Source organism: Mus musculus, chromosome 8 (assembly GCF_000001635.26).
Source record: "Mus musculus strain C57BL/6J chromosome 8, GRCm38.p6 C57BL/6J".
Taxonomy (NCBI): domain Eukaryota; kingdom Metazoa; phylum Chordata; class Mammalia; order Rodentia; family Muridae; genus Mus; species Mus musculus.
The window spans coordinates 13,432,521-13,453,589 of record NC_000074.6 but is presented as its reverse complement, the minus strand read 5'-3'; the positions used below and the strand labels follow the sequence as shown (position 1 = coordinate 13,453,589).

Sequence of the window (21,069 nt, the reverse complement as noted above, 5' to 3'; positions counted from 1 at the left end):
CTGGTCACTCAATCACTTATGCATCCAGCCATCCAATCATCCCTGCATCCTTCCATCTGCCATGCGCCACCACTTGACATAAGCTCATCAATGTCTTATCTCACCATGTTCCCACCCCTGTGTTTCCAACAGTCATGGAACTGACTAGTGTTGAACCATGAGGAAGCCAAGGTAAGCCAGAGCTGTAGGTGAGTGAAGAGGGCAGATTAATGAGCAGGCAGTTGCTAAGGCAGCAGAGAGACAGCGGGTTCTGGGACTTGTAGAGTGTCATAAAGCCATACAATCTGTAAATGCACCTTTGGGGTCTTTACTATGCATCAGTGACATTTCTCAAAGCACTACTTCTGACCTAAGAGGAGTCTAGAAACCACCAGTAATGCTGGCAGCAAAGACAGGCATGAGAACCAGACAGCATAGAGCACAGCACCTGTGTGCCAGGCTTGGCGTGGATGGGTCAGTGGGAGGCGCTGGCCCCAGGTAGTACATGACGGGAACAGGTGGGATAGCGGCACAGAGCAGGAGGCTATAGTGGAGCTGAGAGCTGGCTCACACACTCTGAGGATGCTTCAGGGATGCCAGAATTACTTGGCCTCCATCACAAAATGGCAAGACACGGATCTTTCCCCCAGGGGACTTTTCAGGGAGAGATGATGGTGTGAAGTGGGAGTCTTCACACCATCCTCCTGCAGGATGGCAGCTTGGTGTGCATCTGCATGGTACCAACTCTCAATGACACTGGTCACTCTTCAGAGGCCCAAGACTGACCCATCAAGCTGCATAAGCAGGTGCACAGGGATGGGTATAAGTGGTGGGCATTGATAGATGGGCATACTCAGATGGATAAAGACAGATCGGTCTCCTAGGCTCTTCTCATCAATGAAGCCAGAAAGGATGAGTGATGTCCTCTCACACCTGTGGCTGCAGACAGGTGAATATGTGCCTGGAGTCAGAAGTTTTTAGAAGGTGACTTCTCTCAGCCAAGTGCTGAAGAGCTGCAAGGTTATACACTACCCAGGGACAGAATCTCAAGGCAAGGTTGGTACATACCTTGGGGAGCACTATAGTCTATATGCAGATGGCCAGATGCCTAAACACCCAGCTGTAGGTACTGGGGGAGCTACACATGCTTGTACACTCACTCATACACTGTGTTCATACATGCAAATACACATGCAAAGAATTCCCACCAGGTTATAATGGTGCATATAAAGTCACTCCACTATGTTATAATAGTGTTCCTCATGCCTCATGAGCACACCATGCCATAGCATGCTACATTCATCTCCTGTGTCACGGGACATCACACCACACCACACCATAGCATAGTACATATCATTCAGATCACATTGTACATTTGTCCCACTACACATCACAACATGTCATATCACATCACGTCCTCTGACATCACTGTGCATGTATTCTCTTCCAGCCACTGTATCACAGTGCACACATGTTCTACTGGGCCTTTTATATCATGCCATATCACGTCACAGCACGTGTCACAGCATAGTCTGTCACGTGACACCCTGGATGTACTTGTTTCTGAATTGTTTCCATCTCCTTCCCTAGGCCAGAACCCTGGCTGTTTCATCATTTGTCTGTGGCACCAGGGGGCCTGCCTGACCCTGCAGCAGTTAAACAGGTGAGTAAGCATGACTGTTCACTGTGGGGGCAAAGTTCAGATTGGCTACCAATGAAATGCAAACACGAGCAGTGTCATCTTCGTCTCCTCCTCCTCCTCCTTTTCATAACTACCTCACTAGTAGGACTGTCTATATCCTCTTAAAGTCCTTTTATAGATAAGGAGGTTTCTATTTTTTATATAAGTAGCCCCACATTAAGTAACAATCTTTGAAGAGAGACCATGAAACTGTGCACATACACAAGAGCAGAGTCTGAGATTTCATGGTGTGTTAAGTGTGAAGAGAGGCTGAGGACAGCCCCTGGACACAGAGCTCTGGAACTGTGGAGCGGGAACAAGGGTTCCCTAGTGCTGGGGTGAGGGTGGGTACTAAAATGATAAAGGATGCTTGCATCGGTTATGTGATATGTATGTTTCTAGCTGCTATGTGTTTGTGTCTGTTGTGTATGGTGTGTGTTGTTGTGCCTGCTAAGTGTGATATGTTTGTACTTACTGTGTGTGGCTGTGTATGTTTCTATCTGCTGTTTATGGTATGTGTGTGTCTGCTGTGTGTGTCTTGTGTGTTTGTGCCTGCTGTGTAAGGTGGGTGTATCTGCTGTGTATGGTTGTATTTGTGTCTTCTGTGTGTGGTACGTGTGCTTGCCGTGCATGTGTGGCCGGTGGGAGGCAGAGGATTCGGGTTGCTGGGGCCAGACTCAACAAGAGGACAGCAATGGCAGCTCACCTGGAGCCTGTGTGAAGATGTCAGAGCCCAGCTGTGTGACTGAGATGTTTTTCACATGGACACGGAGCACTAGGGACAGACTGTGGGCCATTCAAAGGCAGTACTCACAATGTGCCGCGCTGCGAACACGCTGTCGACTATGGCACAGCAGAACGCCGCCACCACCCCAAAGCTGAGGAACACGATGGCTGCCACCAACTAGAAGAAGAAGAAGAGAGAGGAGTGTGGAGTCTCAACCCAAAGAAACCCAGCCTTGAACACAGTCAGCCTGAGTGGAGTTGATGGCCAGACCATCGCTGATTTACTTCCATCCACCAGTGACTCCGCCCCAAGGAGTGGAGCCACACACTCACCCATGTGATACACTCTGTGGGATCTGTACCACGAGATGAAGGGGCAACCTCCGCACAGAAGTACACTGGGCGCCTCTGCACCCTCACCTCTGCACACCCACCTGCACCCTCACCTCTGCACACCCACCTGCACCGTGTTCCCACTTTCATACACACATGAGTACTTGCCCTGGGCTTCTAGCATAACTGGATTAATTCTGCACAATCCCTGCCTGCAAGGGTCCAGCGTCACATCTGCCTCAGACCATCCATTACCTGCCATGATGTTTAAACTGCCTGCTCTAGAGATTGGAAATGCTGTTTGTTAACGAACGGGCGTTTCTATAGGATAAACATGTATTATATCCTTGAACATGTGTTATAACCTAGTTCTTCAGCATGCATATTTAGGTTCTTTGTACTTTAACATTCTGAGACAGAATGCTACACTGTCCTATAAACATACCTAGCCACTGACCATAGAATGTCTACTTTCGCTTTTTCGTCACTAGAAGTCCAATGCGCTATCCACTGCACCACAGAGCCACCTGAATGTCTACTTTCTTGTATCCACAATGACATGAAATTGGTGCTTTAAAATGTTTGCCTGAGTTTACATTACTAATTATTAATTATTTCTATTTACATTTCTCAGACCACTAAGAAGGCTGAAAATCTTCTTATAGTTGTTGGCCACATTTATTTTCAGTTTTTCTTGTGACACAGTTCCAGATTGACCAAGCAGGCACACTGCTGCAGAAGATTTCCTGTTCAGGGGTGTGAAACTGAACCAAAAATCAGAGCTCAGGAGGAAGGAACAAAAGGATCATGAGCTCAAAGCAGCCTCAGCTACACACTGAGATCCTAGCTCAGAAGAGCAAGCCAGCATCTCCTGCCTGATCGCCCAGGAAGCATTCACACTTCCTAAACCCCATGCATGGTGCTCTCCTCATCTGTGATTCCTCCCCAAACAGGGGACATCTGCCAAGTATACAGGCTTGGCGCTCAGTCTAGGGAGATACATAAGGTCATCGGGATTGCCAGTCACAGGGAGGAAAGGCGAGGGGCAACCATCAAGAAGAAGCAAACAGGGGCAAGGCATGGTGGTGCACATCTATGATCCCAGCACCTGGGAGGCAGAAGGTGATGTATCTCTGTGAATTCAGGGGCAGACTGGTCTATATAGTGAGTTTAAGGCTAGACTGAGTTAAACAGTAAGACCCTGTCTCAAAAACAAAAGAAAGGCAGACAGACAGAAAGACAAAAAGAGCCACAGAGAGAAATGAAGGAAGGAGAGAAGGAAGAGAAAGGAAGAAAGAAAGAGAGGGGGAGGGAAGGGGAGGAGGAAAAAAGGAAGGAAGGTAAAAAGGAAGGAAGAGAGAGGGAGGGAGGGAAGGAGGGAGGGAGGGAGGAAGGAAGGGAGGGAGGGAGAAATAGCATGTACAGTAAGCAGCTCTCTCTTTAGCCCCAGTGTAGAGTCAGAGCTCTCTGGCCCCATGCTGGGCCATGCTCTGACAATGTGGTTGCTCTCTTGTGACAGTGTCACTGCTCTCTGGTGTCCTCTGCCTCTCTGTCCTCTCTCATCTCAGTTTTTTGTTTGACATGAACCCAAAAGTCAGAACTGTGCTGTGAGGAAGGCAAAATCAGAAGGCTCCTGTCAGCTTGCCCCAAGCCCTGCTATGTGTGTGACCTATATCCTGAATCCTGTCACCCAGGTTTCTAGCCAACCTGAACCATGGCTGCATCTGGAGTGCTGGCCACACTCTCCTCTCCTCCCCAGAGGAGCAGGCCAATTAATTTAGCAGTCGCCAGAGGCCAAGAGCCTTGGAAACAGATCCCAGCACCTTGCATTGTCAGTGCTTAGTTCAACATCAGAATTCACAGTGTGATGAAAACCTTGACATCCACCAAGGTGAAACTACACTCCTCTGATAGGGAGCTGTCTACACACCAACATACACCACATGTGTGCTCAGCACACGACCCCAACACAACCTCCCACCGCTGTCCTTTCTCAATCCATGCCAGTCACACACTGATGGAGACCCTTCCTCTTCCCCCACATTGCCACCCACCGGTCACAGCCCATCCTAGCTGGAAACACCTCCCAGGGACAACACGGAGCTTTCCTAATGGGAAAATCTCATCCCAGAGCCTCTGGGGCTACCACACTATCCTTGGACAATGCTGACCGCTCTCCCCCAGTCTCTGCCGGCCAACCAGGGTGGATCTACTCTGACCAGAATTCTACCTTCTTTAGCCTCCAGGTTGCCAGTCATCCTGGAACCTGAGGGCCATGTCATTAAGGCAGGAGGAAGTAGCAGTGACCAAAGAGGCTAAGTTCAAGAGAGGCAAGCGGCCAGCACACAGAGGCTGAGGGCAAGCGGGTTACCCACACCCTTGGGAAGAAAACACCATCCTCTTATGAACAAGGACCATAGATGAGTTACAAATTGTTGGGTCCCTAACCTTAATCAATGTCCCCAACAGAGGCTCTTGTCACCCTGCAGCATTAGGGCTGTGTGGGAGCTGTTCCAGGTGCTGAAAACGCACACATGTGACCTATTCTTTGGAGCAAGGTCTGGAGAGCCAAGTCCTTCTAAAACACAGAGCCACAGCGGGGCACACCATGTGTCCCATGTGCAGGAAGTCACCATTTCTGCTCTGGCCATCATGGTGCCTGGAAGTCCCCTAGCATGCTGAGACAAAGTAGATCACAGAGCTGATGTATGGCTGAGCTGGGTCTGGGTCTGAGTCAAAACGCATTAGAGAAAAAGTCAGCCAGAATCCCCTCCCCTCCCCTGACCCCATGGACGTGTATAAGAAACCCCTCAGTATGTCAGTCTGAGAGACAGACAGACAGACAGACAGACAGACAGAAAACAGAGACACAGAGAGAAAGAGAGACAGACACAGAAAGAGAAAGATTGGGAGAGAGAAAAATTAAGAGACAGCCAGCCCCTGTAAGAAAGAAAGGGCCTGGGACCCACAGCTCCAGGCTGATGGGACCCCCTCAACATCCTGGGATTCAGAAGGGACAACACACGGGTCACACCTGCATCAAATGGAGTTCTACTGTCGGGGGAGACTTAGTTGCTGTGTATACTTCTTGTGACAAATTGCCACAAGAATTTTGATAGTGCTGTTCCTCCCATAGAAGTGTCATCTTTGAGTCAGCAGGATGCTGAGAAGCCCAAGGGAGGAGAAATGGGAAGGAAAGAGGTAATGCTTAGACACTGGCAGGTAGCAGGAGCCCTCTCCAGAGAACATGATTTGTTCTCCTGGTAGAAGAGCCCTCCCTCTCCCTCTGAGTCCTTCTTTGGCTTCTACTGGATATTGTCATAATAATAGGCAGAGATAATGGGTGAACTCATTCCTAATTAGGTTTCACCCTCAGAGTGAGCAGATTGGAACAAGCACAAATCAAATAAGTGTCTGGGATTTGCTTCAAGCTCCCGTGGGAAGGAAAGTATAGAAGGAGACCAAAGGTTAGCTCTGAACTGAGGGATAGGTGATGGGTACCCATAGGCTCAGGTTTAAAGTGCCCAATACTGAAGCTTTTATTTCCTTAGTAGATTTCTCATAGGCCCCATGACCTATTCAGTCTCAGGTTCTGGGCCAGTTTAGAAGTGTCAGGTATGGATTCTATCCAATTTTAAAATAATGGTTGGTTATTCCCACACCATTGGTGCCAGTTTGTGCCACTGTATCTCACAGGCAAGTCACCATTGTAAGTCACCGCATTTATAGCTTGGCAATAACATTAATTTTCTCCCCTTGTATCATGGAGAGTACCCTCTACACCACGGAAGCTAATCAGAGGGGTGAGACTCCCATCTGGGTATCAGTACGGTGCACTACCCAATAGTACATTAATATTATATTGAAATGTGCGCTTGTCACACAAACTTAGCCCAAACAGAGTTTTCTAAAAAGGAGAGAAGAAAGATCATGCAGGAACCACAGGAGGCTGGTCAGGGACAAGGACGGGGACACACAAGGACACACTTGTCCACTGTGGACATGCTTCCCTCAACGGTAAATCATCTGAGTCTTTAGCATCCAACTGCCAAGGCCAGAGTAGTTACGGCCAGAGTTTCTGTACTCCACCAGGAAGGGTAAAGCTGCTGTCTGTAAGTAACACAGTCTCGCAGACCCAGTCTCAAGGAATCCACTGGAATTCCACCAGAAGCAGCAAATGAGCTCTGTGGCTTACAGGCTTGGAATGAACTTGGCACAGCCGGTGGTAATGATTCCACCAAAACAACGCCCACGCAGCAGCCTCAGAATGAATAAAAACCAGAAATAAGGCTAACAACAAAATCACAAAACTTATACTCAAACCTAAAACTATTTGTGAAAGACTTTTTTTTAAAAAACATGCTTGACAAATGGGGACTGGCTGTATTTCTGAAGCTGAGCCCTCAGCACCTCACTTAGCACAGTCCCTACCAGAGATCCTGGGGTTGACATTCACCCATGATGATCACAAGGGATCTTACTCAAGCCAAAAGCAGAATAAAGCTAGAAGACTCACATAATCCCAATTGTGGAATTTACGGCAAAGCTGCAGAAACCAAGCTCATGGTGTGGCTCATGGGTAGGCCCATAGGACCAGTGGAGCAGAACTGGGAGCCCAGTAACCAGTCACACATTTATGGTCAGATGACTGGTTTGATGGAGAGAGAACAAATCCCAGCCTCTCGTGCAGCACATCCAACCACTCAGCTCACTTCTGGATGCCTTGCACAAGGGCCAAGAAAGACAGCTACCTCCCAGCCATCGTCAGAGAAACTTGTCTTAGCAACAGATGAACAATGGCTCAGAGAACAAGAGATAATGAGGGTGCCAGCCCCAATTGACACGGGTAGAGCTCAAGGCTTGGAGGACAGCATGAAAGAGGAAGAAGAAAGACGAAGAGCCAGAGGACCAGAAAATCTACCGTGAGATTGTGTCTCTGCAAATGACAGGAAAGCTTCACCCATGGTAAAACAATATGGATACTTAAGTGAGACTTGAAGAGCACACTCATGTGGAGGAGGAAAATTTCATTGGGCCCCACAGACAAAGAACTCCAAGTAGCTAAGTGTCTTAGGGCTTTTATTGCTATGATGGAACACTATGACCAAAAAGCAAGTTAGGGAGGAAAGGTTTAAGTGGCTTACATATCCACATCATAGTCATTGAAGGAGGTCAGGACAGGCGCTCAAACAGGGCAGGAACCTGGAGGCAGGAGCTGATGCAGAGGCCATGGAGGGTGCTGCTTACTGGCTCTCTCAGCCTGCTTTCTTATAGAACCCAGGACCACCAGCCCAGGGTGGTGCCACCTACAGTGGGCTGGTCCCTCCCATATCAATTACTAATTAATAAAATGCCACGGGTTGCCTACAACCTGATCTTATGGAGGCAATTACTTAATTGAGGTTCCTAAGCTCAAATGACTCTAGCTAATGTCAAGTTGACACAGAACCATCCAGCACACTAAGGCATGCGGGAAGAGAGACAATTAGCCTTCCCTAGGGATGAGCAACCTTAATAGTTACGCAATACCACATGGGCATCCGTGAAACCATAGACATACAAGTAACACGAAATGGACTCAGTAGGGTATGTGTGTGTGTGTGTGTATGTGTGTGTGTGTATGTGTGTGTGTGTGTGTGTAATAAAAAGAGGCCGTGATTTCAAGAGGAAGGAAGGAGGTGTAAATGGGAGAGCATAGAGGGAGGAAAAGTAAGAGATAAAATGATATAATCTTATTTTAATTTTTTAAAAAATAAATAATATTTTATAATTACTTTAAAAAATGTTCTCTAACAAATGGTGTTCAGAGGAGGAAAACACGAAGAGATACCTGTAAGTTCTGCTTCACATCATTCATGCAAACTAAAGTGGGTCAAAAGCCTGAGTGAAATGGAAACACTAAAATGCCACCAAAAATGAAAGCTGGGGCTAGCAAGATCTCACAGGCAGTGAAGTTATGTGTCATGCAAGCATGGAGACCTGAACTCAGATCCCCAGCACCCATTTAAGATCAAGACCTGGTGATGTGTGTCTCTAACCCTAGCCCTGGATGGTATGGGGGTTGGAGGGGTGGAAACAGGAGATTCCCAGAGCACCCCAACAGGACCTACAAAAGCGATAGCCACTTCTATTTTACCGCAACAGTCCACAACACTGCACCAACAAAAAGAGTCCATAGTCCCCTGTACTGCACAGCTATTGATACTCTGTGAACTTGGACAAACAGCATCGTCTAAATGTCTACTGTTGTGGTGGTCTGAAGAAGACTGGTCCATATACACTCATATATTTGAATGCTTGGTCTACAGCTGGTGAAGCTGTTTGGGAAGGATTAGAGGTGTAGCCTTGTTGGAGGAGGTATATCTCTATCCCCCCCCCAACACCCTCCAACAACCTTGTGGATCAGGTATAAGCTCTCAGCTACTTCACCACCATATCTGTCTTGATCTAATGCCCTGCTGTCACTGTGATGATCATAGCCTCAATCTCTAAAACTGTAAGAGAGCCACCAATGTTGTAAATGTTTTATAGGTTGCCTTGGTTACTATGTCTCTTCACGGCAATAGAACAGTAACTATGTTTCTAATATCTGACCCCAGATCCCCTGCTCTGTTTTCATCTCTACCTCTCTCTGATCATCTGTGTAGTATGCTCAATTAGGCCCAAGTTGTGAATGGCACCAATTAGGCCCGAGTCTTGGGTTTTATACAGGTCCAGGGGTTTCAGGTGAATGTGGAGAGGAAACCCTGACTGTAGCATCCTACATTGAGGAACTAACACTCTCCACAAGCCCATGTTGCAAGAGACATGCGTCTTCTTACCATTTGTCTTCTATTCTCCACCAGGTGAATACCAATGATTCCCAGGAAGGACCCAAAGCCCAGCTGAGGTGAGAGGAAGAATGAGAGAAAGATGTTTGATTAGCATCATACTGACCCACCCACCACAGTTAATAATGGCCCCTGGGCTGCTGAGATGGCTCAGTATGCAAAGGCACTTGCTGGCAAGCACGATGACCTAAGTTCAATGCCCAGGACCCCACATGGTAGAAGGAGAGAACCAATTCCTCCGACCTTCACTCATATATCATAGCATAATGCTACTCTCCCCTCAAAATAAACAAATGGAATTTTAAATATTTAATAATTCACCCTTAAATGTTTTGTCCAGTTGAGTGCAGTAGCACTTGGGAAGTTGAGGCGGGAGGATGGCCAACTTGGGCTACCAAATGAGACCCTGTCTTTAAAAAGTTAATACTTTGTCAGGAAAAGAGTGTGGCCACCCTCACCATGCAGCATGGAGTTACTGTCCCTAGAGAGGGACAGTTCCCTCCTGTCCCCTCCAATGCCCACTGGGGAGGCAGAAGCTAATGCTTCTATATCAGCACACAAATCACAGAAATCAGAGCTAAGCCTTGGTCACCTTTGTAGGGACACGGAGCCCTCACACTGACCTTTTGACATGCCCTCTAAAGCCAGCCCAAGAAAGACGGAGATTTGGCAGGTGAAACATCTATGATGTTTCAACAGAAGGGATGTCAAGACTTTGCCTACACTAGAATCCAGATTGGACAGGACAGCAGGCAACCTGGGCATGTGAAAAAGGCAAGATGGAGGCTTGGGGTCCAGGAGGTCTCCCAGGCAGAGGGTCAGTCAGGTGCTAGCATCACCTCCTTGTGTCTGTCCTCATCCCAAAGCCTGGGCATTGGACCTGAGCTCCAGAGATGCTCTGAACACACTGCCCTGAGCCCATGATAATCTGACGGGTCAAGCACTGGCCCATATTGACTCCAAAGAATGGCATCTCTCTAAGTATCAACCTTTGAAGGCCACACTCCTTGCCCATAGTTCACAATTGTCAGACCCCATCCATCATAGAGATGTTAAAATATATAAGTTATACTAAGTTAAATTATTTTGGATGTGAAAACTTTTTTCCAAAAATGATGATTTTTTTTTTCATGCCCAGGCTACTCTCCTGAGGTAGCCAGCATCCCTCAGCTCTGTTGGATACAGTGTCTCTCTGATCTGACTTTCACTATCACCTCCATGAAGATACAAAATCTGAAACAAAGCTAATTCTGGTTAATATATTGTTATTTCATCCCCCAGGGCAATATCTCCTTGCTTGTTTCCTTCTGAGATTCTCTATGTTGGAAGATAATCTTGTGTGATGAGCTTTGCTTATCAACTTGTCACAACCTAAAATCACTTGGGGAAAGAGTCTCAAGGAAGGGTGGTCTACGTTGGGTTGGCCTGTGGGCATGTCTGTGGAAGACTTGCTTAAATTAATTGATGTAAGATGAGCCGGCCCACTGTGGGCAGCACCATTCCCTAGGAAGGAGGCCCTGAACTGTACAGGAATGGAGGAATCAAGCTGAATACAAACAGGAAGCAATCATCATGGACGCATTTATATCTTTCTGCTCTTGATTGTAGATGGGATGTGACCAGCTGCTTCAAGCTGCTGTTCCTGTGCCATCCCAGCAACAGTGGACTATACCCAGAATGTGAGTGAAAAATAAGCCTTCTCACCCATATGTTGGATTCTGTTGGGGTGTTATATCACAGCAACAAAATGAAACTAGAACTCCCTGAGGTGAGAATCTCAAATGAGTGTAGCTGGAGAACAGGCAGCGACTACCACTCCAGTCTGACCTTCACACTTTTCAGAGAATCAGAGATGCTACACCTTCACATAGTCTAGCTCATGAATTTCAGGATCCCCTCCTTGCCCTGGCAACATGGGAGAAGAGCCTTGTACAAAGGCCAGCATCTCTGGTATGCGCTTCATGCCATGTTACAATAAAACCATTGCTATATAGATGCTTTATAAACAGGGTTACCTGTGAATTATATCCAGGCAGATAACATGTAACTCATGTATCCAAATTGCATAAATAAGCAACAAAGATAAAATGAAAGTAAATATGTTTCAAGGGCTGAGAGTCCTGTGTTGCTGAAATCATTAGCGCTGTCCCTACAGTCATTTAACCTTTTGTGGGAAGTCAGCACACAACTCTCCTTCTTGTTTTCAATGGTGGCATCATGAACAACAGCTTCAACCCATGGCCTCCCATAGGGCTCTTGAGGCCACCAGCCCATCTAAGGCCACCAGCCCATCTACCAGGAATTATGCTGGGGCCACTGTATGTGTTAATGTCCAGGGGCAGCAGGGCTGGTCCCTCGGGCATCTGGGGAGAATGTGTTACCATTCTTCAGAGAGACTCTGGCTCGCCTCAGCTTCAGGCCCTCCCCACCTCTACTGTGTAACCTTACATGACCCTGAACCCTCTTTGCCATCACCAAGTCATACCCTTCTCCTGCCTGGTCTGCCTCCAAGGGGCCCTATGACAACACTGGCCTGCGAACATGGTACAAGACAATGACCTATCTTAGGGCCCTCTAACCAGCAGCCCTCAGCCTTCTTTCTTTGCTGGATACTTTCTCAGACACTAGGCATCAGGCTGGGGTCATTTTTCCCTAGGACTATGTCTCCTTCCCCCAGCAGAAGTTTCTAGCACTACAGACTATTAGGTCCACATAGATCACTGAACATCCTGCCCAGTCCCCCATAGGCCTTTGACTTACAATAATCCCTGGGTAGTAGCCGCCCACAGTCACATTCTCTGTCCTGGTGGTTGCAGCAAGGCCAATGGTCAGGATGAGAGTAGACACCAGCAGGAGAGAGCCCACAAACCACAGAGAGATCTTCTTCCTCCTGGCAAAGCCCTCTACGAGGAAAAGAAAGGTATTGGTGAGCTGAGGGCTAATTACCCACCTACCCACTATGCTCCAGATCAAGTCATTTGGAATCCTGTGATCTCCAGGCCGGTCTCCTACCAACGCAGGGAAAACATGGTCTAGGCTGGACTAGGCAGGTGAGCAGCCTACCCACTCCTTCCTCCTTGACGGTCCTGAGCCAAGCCAGGGGTCACTGCCTGAGGATGGAGAGTGGCTTGTCTTCATCCATCTCACCTCCAAGGAGAGAAGGGTTCCACAGGGTAAAGAAGAGGCATACAGGTGTCGTAAGTGTCGGGGGCAGCTGTGCCCCAGATGCTGGGCCCCTTTTGTCAGCTGCTGGGCCTCTGGGTGTAGAGCTACCCACCTGGCCAGAGGTTGCATCTGTAGCCTCAGGCTGTGAGACTGAGTTCTGAACATGCTACAGCCCAGCAGAGCTCGCTGGACTCAGGAACATTTCAGGGAGCTCAGCTTGGCTTCTGTCCTGCCTCCTGCCTGAGATACAAATACAATAGCCGGGCCCTGCAACTGCTTTGGAATATGAGACTCTGGAATGAAGTCGCAGGTAGAGAAAATGAGAGGGAATACCACTGAGTATCCTCCAGCCGTTATCAGACAAAGCCGAGCGCCACAGAGTGCTCCTCTGGACACCTGCTCTATGCAGCCCAACTCCAGGAGTTACACAGCTCTCACAGGAAAGGGTTCCGCCCTCCACTGTACCCCCTTGAGCCTGACTCTACCCTGATGGTCTGGGGAGGATAGAACAGCTTTTCCATTGGCTGCCACCTGCCTTCCTTAGTCACTACACACCCACACGTGAAACACAGGCTATGGCCAACGCCAAGTGAGAAGAGACATTCAACTCTAATCCAGCCAAGCATCTGACCACATCGCTGCAAACACAACTGGAGTGAAAGAAAAGTCTGGTGGCCTCCTCCTCTTCCAGAGTCCTACAAGTCAACAGTTTGTGAGTGTGCACACACATGCAAGTGTGTGTACTCATGTGTGCCTATATGTGTGTCCACACAGCACAGTACCTGCATCACCGGAAGTAGCCTGCCTATCCAAGTATACCTCCTTTCAAATGCCCACTGGAGCCAAGCATGGTAGAACATGCCTTTAACTTCAACACTCAGGAGGCAGAGGCAGGTGGATAGATCTCTGAGCGACAAGGTTAGCCTGGTCTACAGGGTGAGTTTCAGGACAGCCAGGGCTACACAGAGAAACCATGTCTCAAAAAAAAACAAAGAAAATGGCCAGTGGCTTGAGAGGGTGGACCTTCACGCCCTGTTAGGTTCTCATCTGAAGATGTCACACGTCTTTGATCTCACCAGTGAAGCTTAACACGAGTCAAGGTTATGACACTCAAGGAAAGGACAGTTACAGACTCAAGACATAAATTTTAAAAGCACCACCGATGGGTTCTCACATCCCACATTTTTCAGCTGACCTGAGAAAGCCTTTTTTATCTGACCCAGCAAGGGCACATCTCCAGGAGCAAGACCCATTTCCAGAGGTCTTGCTCATCTCTCTTCAGCCTCTTCAACCGGAAGTGATAGGTTTCTCCTGAGAATCTCCTCTTAAACCACCCTTTGTCCCCACAGAGAGGTGACACCACCCATTCCTCAACCCAGCAATCGCTGGATCCCAGGAGCTGGTAACAGTCACCCTCTTTACCTCTGTCCTTACTGCTTCCAAAGTCCCCAAGGGTTGGTAGAAGATGGAGCTCTTTGCAAGTCCTGACCTCCAATATGGGTTCAGTCTTCCCTCCCCCCCATTCCCCACTCTTTTGCCTGAGAGGGTGGTTTATGTCAGAATCCACAGGACCCTTGTACCTGCCTCAGCTCACTTCAATGTCAGTTGCAGAAATGTGGTCACACGTGTTCACTCCCCCCACTCACCCCTCTGCTTTCCCTCCTCATTGCCACTCATGTCCCAGGTTCCCATCCCCCACTTGAGTTTTCATTGTGTGCAGATGCCTTCAGATCTGAGACTCACTGCCAGGTAAGATCACATTACGTGATCTTCTACCCTCACTAGGAGCTTCTTGTTTGGGGATAAGATGAGCCATGGCACATTTAGACTTTATAAAGTGCCACATTCCACAGGGCCAGGGACAAGGAGAGTACAGAATGGGGTGTGGGAACACCACCCAGGAAAGGAGCCCCTGAGGTGTTTGGGGAGTGGCTCCAGCTGGCCCTGAGAAAGCCCTGAGGTTGGGGGTGGTAGGTGGGCTGGGAGCTGAAGAATGGGGAGCCGGGGAGGAAACTGCAGCAGGATGAGCAGTTCCACCTTCTCCTGTGTCCACAACCTCTGTGTAAATGTAAGGGGAGTGAGGCAGGCTGAATGGATGGCCCAGGCCAGTGAGATGTGACTCGGGCCAGTAGGAGCCAAAGACAATGCCTTGTTTTGAAAACACCAGGAACAGGGCACAGAGCACCCTTGACAGAACATGGAAGGCCTGGAGCAGCCCCTTGCTTCTCCACGGTGCCCACAGTCCTAATAAGACCGTGCACACAGCCTCAGGAGTGAGCCAAGGAGGCTGGGGCCACCTGCAATAGCATGGGCCTTGGTACCATCCGGTCATACCACACAGTGCATGTCTGCAGAGGTACCGAGCAAGCACATGCTGGATTAGCAGGTAGTAACCAGCCCTGCAGCGGACCAGGCAGGTGCTTTCTTCCCTAAAGGATTTCACTTCCTCCATTCACCTAAGTGCATCACACACCAACTATGTTCCAAACAACTGCTAGTGACCCAACATGGCTGAGATCTGGATGAACCTTTCTGCTGAAACTTCTTTCACCTCGGGTGGCACCAGCGCACAGCAGCCTGGACCACGCACGTCCTCTCTGTTGCCTCACTAGCATGACATCCTAGGCTGGTGGCACTTGGCACTGTTAAAGGGCTATGGCTTCTGACATGCAAAAACAGTTGGTCAAAGGTCAAGCCCTTGAAATTATACTGTCACCTATTTATAGCCATTCGCCCCTTACCAGTCCTTTCCTTAGTCTGACTTTCCCCTGGAGTATTCTGTAATAAACCCCAGAGACATGAGAGAGGTCAGGGGCCAGCGTTTCTGTCCACAGTTCCCAGGTTAGGACAGGGTCTGGAAAGTTGCATGGTTGCTGGACAGGCAGGGATGCATCCCTTTCTGACTACTTGGATTGGAGTTAATGGACTCCCACTGAAAATACAAGGAGAAAGAGAGTCCTACCCAAAGTGTCTCTTATAAATACATCTGAATATTCAGTATGGCATAAAGTTAAAAACAAAAAACAAAAAACAAGACAAGAAGGCAGGGTGTCTGAAATCCCCAGATACAAGCATTTCCACAGCAGGTTGTGGAGATAAAAGGCTCTTCCCATATGAGAGATACCTAGACAATTACCACACCATCTCCTCTGTCCCTTATCTCATCCACAAGATGCTACTTTCCTGTGCCTAGACAGCTCCTGGCTGCTAATTAAACCACTGCTACCAGGTTAGTTACTGTAGGAGATGACCAAGCTCGGGCCCACAAGGAGGAAGAAGGTCAAGCGGGGCCATGCCTCTCACTCTCAGGATTGCCAGTGTCCTGCTCACACTGGGAAGAGGGGACACCTGGTGTGGTGTAAGTAATAAGACTTCACCTAGGGAGAGAGAGAAAGACAGCAACCTGATAGACTGAGTCTATTAGATGGTCCTCAGAGCTGGTCTGTGAAAGCCCTCCTCATCAAAAAACCACAGGGCTGTTCTGAGGGTGCCATTAAGGCGGCCATGGGGACTCTCCTAACTGTCTAGTGTTTCTGTCTATTCCATCCCAGGTATGCACTCCCCACACACCTCAGCACACCACCTGGTTGCTTTCTGCCCACCCATCCCCACCTCACCCCTCATTTTTAAATGCTGTCCTCTTTCCCAGGCCTCTGCCTATCTTGGCTACAACTGCTGACCCAAGGTCCTCATAGCTCCACTTGGTCACCCAGAAGGTGCAGGCACTGATGGACAACAGGCCATCCTCTGTGCTGGACCATGGGAAGAGATACCTCAGCCTGGAGGACAAGACCCAGCAGGGTTCGTCTTTATGACCTTGCTATCTATAGGGCCAGAAATCCCGAGTGAGCTCGATCCTCTGGGTCAAATATAGCCTGGGTCTATAGTCTTGAGTACTGAGGATGCTGAGGTAAAAGGGTCATTTGAGCCTGGGGGTTTGAGACCAGCCTAGGAGATCCAATGAGGGCTGGTCCTGTAGTAGAGACCAAGCTAGGCACTGCTCAGTCACCAGGTTCTGATTTTATATATAGCACCATGCCAAGCTGTAAGCAAAGAAGGGTCGATATAAAATGGTCACAGCCTGGAGCCACGCAGACCTTTAGTTGCTTTTAAGACTCTGTCTCAATAAAAACAAACACCTCCCACAAACCATTTCAAAGTCTGGAGTTTCTTATCAGAAGAAAATTCAGGTGTAAACCAAGTCACCCTAACATAACAGCATTGGCAGCTGGAAACATAACAGCTGCTGGTCAACGCTAGCTATCAGCTAGGAGAATGAACGGATGACCACAGAGCAACTGGCCTTACAGAAGAGAAGGTACGGCAGTCTCTCTCAGAAAGAAGCCAGACTCCTCCTCCTCCTCTTCATCATCATCATCATCATCATCATCATCATCATTATTATTAAACAGCACTAACCAATCAGACTACCCAGAAGTTTTTCCACCAGGGTTTCCAACGATCACCAGGGGTTCTGAAAGGATCATCAAGAGCCACCCCCACCCATTCTGACCTAATCCCTTAATCCCACAGCAGAGGGTCACCATGTAAATCTCCCCCACCCTCTGCCCTGCAGGAACAATGGCCCGCATCCCTCCAGGGTCAGGCTGCCTCCCAGAAGAGCACCCATGCTTAAGCGGCTGGAGCCAGAGCTTGCACCAGGTTTCCTGTTTTCCCAGACGGACCTGGCTTTCAGCTGTGTCGGGCTTGATTCGGGAAAGGGAACAATTAGAGATGGAGAGGCTGGGGTGTGAAGCGGGTGGAAGCCCTCGCTGGTTCCAACTCTAAAATCCCTGAGCACCTTTCCCTGCCCCCCTCAGGCAGGATGTGCTCCCTGGTTCTTTCAAACATTTCCCTGAAAAGTTTAGAAACTGAAAGAAATGCAGTAGGGCTGGAAAGGTGTTGGTCTGGGATTTAACCGCTTATAAGGACTTGGGTCTGTTAACAAAAAGATAACACGGGGGACAGAAACAGAAGGGGAGAGTGGATAGGTCAGTGTGGAGAAGGATGAGGCACCAATGGATAGGTGATCTGTACCACATGAAACCAGACCTAGTCCCAGCCCCAAACCCCAAAGGAGTCCTGTGCCCAGAGTCCTGAGCTGTGCAGGTAGTTCCCCTCTTAGAGCTGCTAGAAACTTGTAACCCAGCTCCCGGGTCCCCAAATTGCCTGCCAGCGGCAGAGATACCAACGATGCCCTTAGCTAACCTGTGGTGTCCAGCAGAGCCAGAGGGCCTGGCACGGGCGGTGGGAGCGGCTGCATTCCCGAAGTGCCCTCCACTGGGAGGGCAGTGCCCCGAAGCTCCTCCTGCCCGGTGATTAGGTTTCAGAGTCCCAGCAGTTTCAAGAAATGCAGCCCTGTGTCCGCTCTCCTCTACTCCACCGCGCTTCTTTCTACCTCTCCTTTGGTCATTTCCCTTCTCCCTCCACCTCCCCTCTGCCCCCACCATCTCCTACACCTCCCTTCCTCCCTCCAAGGTCCTGGTGCCTGCCAGCAGCTCCTCCTTCTCTTCTCCCCCTCCTTTTTCTCCTCCCCCCTCTTCCCCTTCCAGTCTCTAGTCCCTGGAAATTAAGAGTCTAAGAAAAGACCCACCGACCCACCCACCGAGCCAGTGAGAAAGAATGTACCTGAAGAAACACTGTAGACCGCTGGCCTGAGCCCAACGCTCGGTCAGAGGTGGCCCCGCAGACCAAGGACTGGGTGGCTCAGGTGGAGGGAAACAGAAAGACAGCAGGTGCAGAGCAGGAATTCTCCACACAGCTGGAAAGGACTCAAGCCCCGCCTACTTCAGACCCCCAGCTGAGCCCTCCCGCATCAATCATTAAGAAAATGCTCTACAGACTTGCACACAGGTGATGTGATGGACCGAGGCATCTTCTCAGTTGGGGTTCGGGGGAAGGGGGTCTGCATATAGCATGGAAACTCAGGTTCTGTTGTGAGCATGCCCCAACCCAGCAGCTAAAGTTCAGAGTGAAGGCTGCTATGGGAAGCCAGAGAGGGGCTGCAAGAAAACAGGCAAGCAGACTGGGCATGTCTTATTTAAGTTCCTTAGTTAAGTTCCTGTTGCTTCAATAAAGACACCATGGCCAAAAGCAGCCTGGCAAGGAAAGAGCTCCTTGGGCTTATATGTCTGATCACAGTCCACCATTGGAAGAGCCAAGGCAGGTACGGAAGCAGCAACCACGGACAGGCTCTGCTTACTGGCTTGTGTCTCATAGTTTGCTCAGTCTGCTTTCTTAGACCACCCAAGACCACCTACTCAGGGGTGGCACCTCCCCCAGTGAGCTGGGCCCTTCCACACCAGTCCTTAACTCAGAAAATGCTCAGTAGTCTTGCCCACAGGTGATAGGACAGAGGCAGTTTCTCAGGTGATATTCCTCTTCTAAGATTACTCTAGCTTGGGTCAAGTTGGCAAAAAACTAACCAAGACGGAGTACCATGCATGGCAGCAGTAGGGGAAAGTAAGTCTTTTAAAGACTATTAATGCATTGCTTAAAAGGTTTTGAGAACCAGGAGTATAGTACTCAATGGTGAAGTGCTTACATAGCTCAGTGTTATAGTAGTTACACAGTTCCATAGTAGGGTGCTTACATAGCTCAGGGGTAGAGTACTTACACAGTTCCATAGTAGGGTGCTTACATAGCTCAGGGGTAGAGTACTTACACAGTTCCATAGCAGAGTGCTTACATATAACTCAGTTGTAGGGTACTTACACAGTTCTTTAGTAGAGTGCTTACGTATAACTACTCAGTGGCAAAATGCATACACAGTTCCATAGTAGAGTGCTTAAATAGCTCAGTGGTAGAGGACTTACACAGTTCCATAATAGAGTGCTTACACAATTCCATAGTAGAGTCCTTACATAGCTCAGTGATAGGGTGCTTACATAGTTCCACAATAGGGTGCTTACATATCTCAATGGTAGGGTACTTACACAGTTCCATAGTTGAGTACTTACATATCTCAGTGGTAGGGTACTTACACAGTTCCATAGTAGAGTGCTTATACAGCTCAGTAGTACTTACACAGTTCCATGGTAGGGTGCTTACATATCTCAGTGGTAGGGTACTTACACAGTTCCATAGTTGAGTGCTTACATAGCACAGTGGTAGAGTACTTACACAGGTCCATAGTAGGGTGCTTACATAGCTCAGTAGTAGAGTACTCACACAGTTCTTTAGTAGGGTGCTTACATAGTATGTATGGTAAGCATGAGGCTGCCTGCTTGATCTCTAGCTGCAAAAACAGAGGCAGACGGGTGGGAAGGAGGGAGGATGCGAGTGATGGAAATCAACCCCTCCTCACCAAGGAAGGCACTTGAGGGCTGTTTCCTTAGCAAGACACGGTTGACGATTAGGTCATTTTTTGGCAGGCTGAGTGAAGGCTGCTGGGGGGGAGCGGGGGTAGGGTGGGGTGGGGTGGGGTGGGGTGGGGTGGGGTCACGGCAGGAAACAAGTGAGCAGACAAGGCACATCTTAACCAAAAGCAGCTTGAGAAGAAAAGCTTCTCTGGCTTATGCATCTGACCACAGTCCACCATTGGAAGAAGCCGAGGCAGGAACTGAAGCAGCAACCTTGGAGGAACCCTGCTTGCTAGCTTGCTAACAGTAAAGGGAACTTAGGAGCCTGCCTCTGAGAGACCAGACCAGCTCCATCTTGGGTTCAGACCCCATCTTCAAGAACTTGACCTAAGGTTGAATTCGGGTTAACCAACAAGCCTGCACCTAGCACTAGCCTCCAGGTCACTCCTTAACAACCAGCCATCAGGAGGAAGGCAGACGCTACAGTTGCACCTAAAGATATTTACTTATGGAAATTTATAGTTTGGCTCCCAGCACCAGGCAATCATTTTAAAGGGCAACAAATTCCATAATAGCCCCCCAATCAGATGTGTGCCAAGCTGGACACCCCATTGCTGGTTTGCTTGCCTCTATTAATGCTTGCTTGAGACTGGGCTTGGGGCTTCACCTTCCTGTCCTGCTGCATCAGTGACTACAGTGTGGCCCAAGCTTGAGCTTGAATAAAGACCCTGGTGCACAACACATCCACAATGAAGGGGTGGATTGCCCCTGTACAAACAAACACTCAGCAAGCTCGATTTAGGCACACAGGATATTCCCACAAGGCAGTAGCCTTTAAGGGTATCCCAAGAACAGCTCTTTAGGAAATCCCTTGGAAGAACTGTGGTTCAGCAAGGCTGGTGCTGCCAGGATCCTCCAGCATCTTTTCAAATCACCATTGTGCTGAATGTCTGTCAATGGGGAAGAAAGAAGTCAAGGCAGCCAGGGAAACCACACTGTACCTACAGTGAAGGAGTCATACAACTCAATCTAAATAGTTATCAAAGAAACTAGT

General features: G+C 48.8%; 1 protein-coding gene across 11 annotated transcripts in view; it reads right to left on the bottom strand.

Annotated features, from left to right (window-relative positions):
- The window catches only part of Tmem255b (transmembrane protein 255B), a 58,322-nt gene extending 39,845 nt beyond the window's left edge, over positions 1-18,477 (bottom strand). For 4 of the 11 annotated variants that reach the window (XR_003947295.1, XR_003947296.1, XM_006508815.4 and 1 more), the window contains exons 1-4: positions 17,923-18,160; positions 12,310-12,452; positions 9,541-9,603; positions 2,475-2,564 (exon numbers count right to left, since the gene is read on the bottom strand). Coding sequence is in view for 9 of the 11 variants with exons in the window: in XM_006508815.4 (XP_006508878.1) it covers positions 2,475-2,564; positions 9,541-9,603; positions 12,310-12,452; positions 17,923-17,977 (351 nt within the window). In the remaining 2 variants the exon portion in view is untranslated. Of the gene's footprint in view, positions 1-2,474; positions 2,565-9,540; positions 9,604-12,309; positions 12,453-17,922; positions 18,205-18,342 lie in introns of those variants that run through there. The other 7 variants (XM_030243600.1, XM_030243599.1, XM_006508813.4 and 4 more) reach the window with 5 other exon arrangements.
- Positions 18,478-21,069: the final 2,592 nt, after the last annotated feature.